The sequence below is a fragment of the Sinocyclocheilus anshuiensis genome, unplaced genomic scaffold (assembly GCF_001515605.1).
Source record: "Sinocyclocheilus anshuiensis isolate Anshui unplaced genomic scaffold, SAMN03320099.WGS_v1.1 C32694201, whole genome shotgun sequence".
In the NCBI taxonomy this organism is placed as follows: Eukaryota; Metazoa; Chordata; class Actinopteri; order Cypriniformes; family Cyprinidae; genus Sinocyclocheilus; species Sinocyclocheilus anshuiensis.
In genome coordinates, this window is record NW_015619253.1 from 1 (window position 1) to 1303 (window position 1303).

At 38.9% G+C, this 1303-nt stretch overlaps 1 protein-coding gene across 1 annotated transcript; it reads right to left on the reverse strand.

The window, feature by feature from the left end:
- Positions 1 to 6: 6 nt before the first annotated feature.
- LOC107682892 (E3 ubiquitin-protein ligase RNF130-like) lies at positions 7 to 935 on the reverse strand. Its single transcript, XM_016479010.1, has 2 exons — positions 621 to 935; positions 7 to 452 (listed from the first exon to the last, which is right to left on the reverse strand). The coding sequence occupies exons 1-2, from the start codon at positions 853 to 855 to the stop codon at positions 427 to 429; spliced, it is 261 nt and encodes an 86-aa protein (XP_016334496.1). The 5' UTR covers positions 856 to 935; the 3' UTR covers positions 7 to 426.
- Positions 936 to 1303: the final 368 nt, after the last annotated feature.

The window sequence follows — 1303 nt, forward strand, 5'->3', positions numbered from 1 at the left end:
ATCTGTATCCTGTTGTTATTGTAAAAGTTCAATAAACAGATTTAATAAAAAAAATATACATATATTAAAAACGTAACCAATAATATAAAGTCAAATGGTCATTATCGCAAAATAACACCTAGAATGTGATCATCCTGAAGGTGTTTATTTTATGATAATGACTGGCTGAATGTACATTATCCCATTAATTATACAATTATATATGTTACATAGAATTTTGAATTTATTTTTAAATGTCAGAAAAGAGAGACCAAAGAGTGCCATGACACACACGCAGTGACTTAAGAAGTCTAGTACACAATATTCATTGCAGTAAAGGGCAGGACACACTGCGGTGGAGCACAGACACCTGCTCACATCACTGAGCTCAGCCTCAGCAGCACACAGATGTCCCTGAACAACAGGTGGAGCGATGCAGTCAGTGCACTACAGTAAGGAAAGCTTACCCCCTGCTGGGGAAGAAATGAAGGAGAAGGTGGGACAGAGGTGAGCAAACTTAAAGACAAAGTGTGTGATTTTTGCAATACACTTTGGTGATGCAGAAATGACACACTTCACCTATAAGAACATCCAGATAGAATAAGAGAGACAAAATAAGAGAGAATAAGCCCCGCTCTTACTAGTGACAGCAATGTTGATCTCTCCAGAGCGAGGAATGAGCTCTTCGTCGGAGGGAAGCTGGGAGGAACTGGAGTGGCGTAGAGGCTCCAGACTGATGCTGGTCTCAGAGGACAAGTCCACCAGCGCTGTCCTCTGGCTGGACGTCTGACTGCGGGACATCCGATCCATGTCAAAAGCCATGTTGTCCACGCAGGGCAGGTTGGGCTGTAAGTACATGAATGTCTTAGTCTCCATTTTATTAACATAAATATGATTTGATGCAAATCTCCCTAATATCAGAAAAATAAATTATAATTACATGACATGAAAAATTCAATGAAATGACTGAAGTGACCACCAGAGGGAGCTACTTGATCATAAATCCTACACCTCTCACTGCAAAAACAAGATTACAGGCCAAATTACTTTATATCATTCTGTTGCAACCAGCAACACATATTCATTTTGCCATTTTTTACAGTAATGTGTTTACATGCTCAGATCTGTAATAATTCAGGCAATCCATCCCATTTAAACAGCAGGGATTGATGTTATTTTCAAGAACATAAATCATTATAAAATCATAACAACAACAAATCAAATAAGAGCCATTGGAATGTCACAACCTGCTGCCCTCCGAGATCAATGTGTCGGTTGTTTTTGTAATAAATTTAAGTCAGTGTGTGTTCACATAGCTGTACTT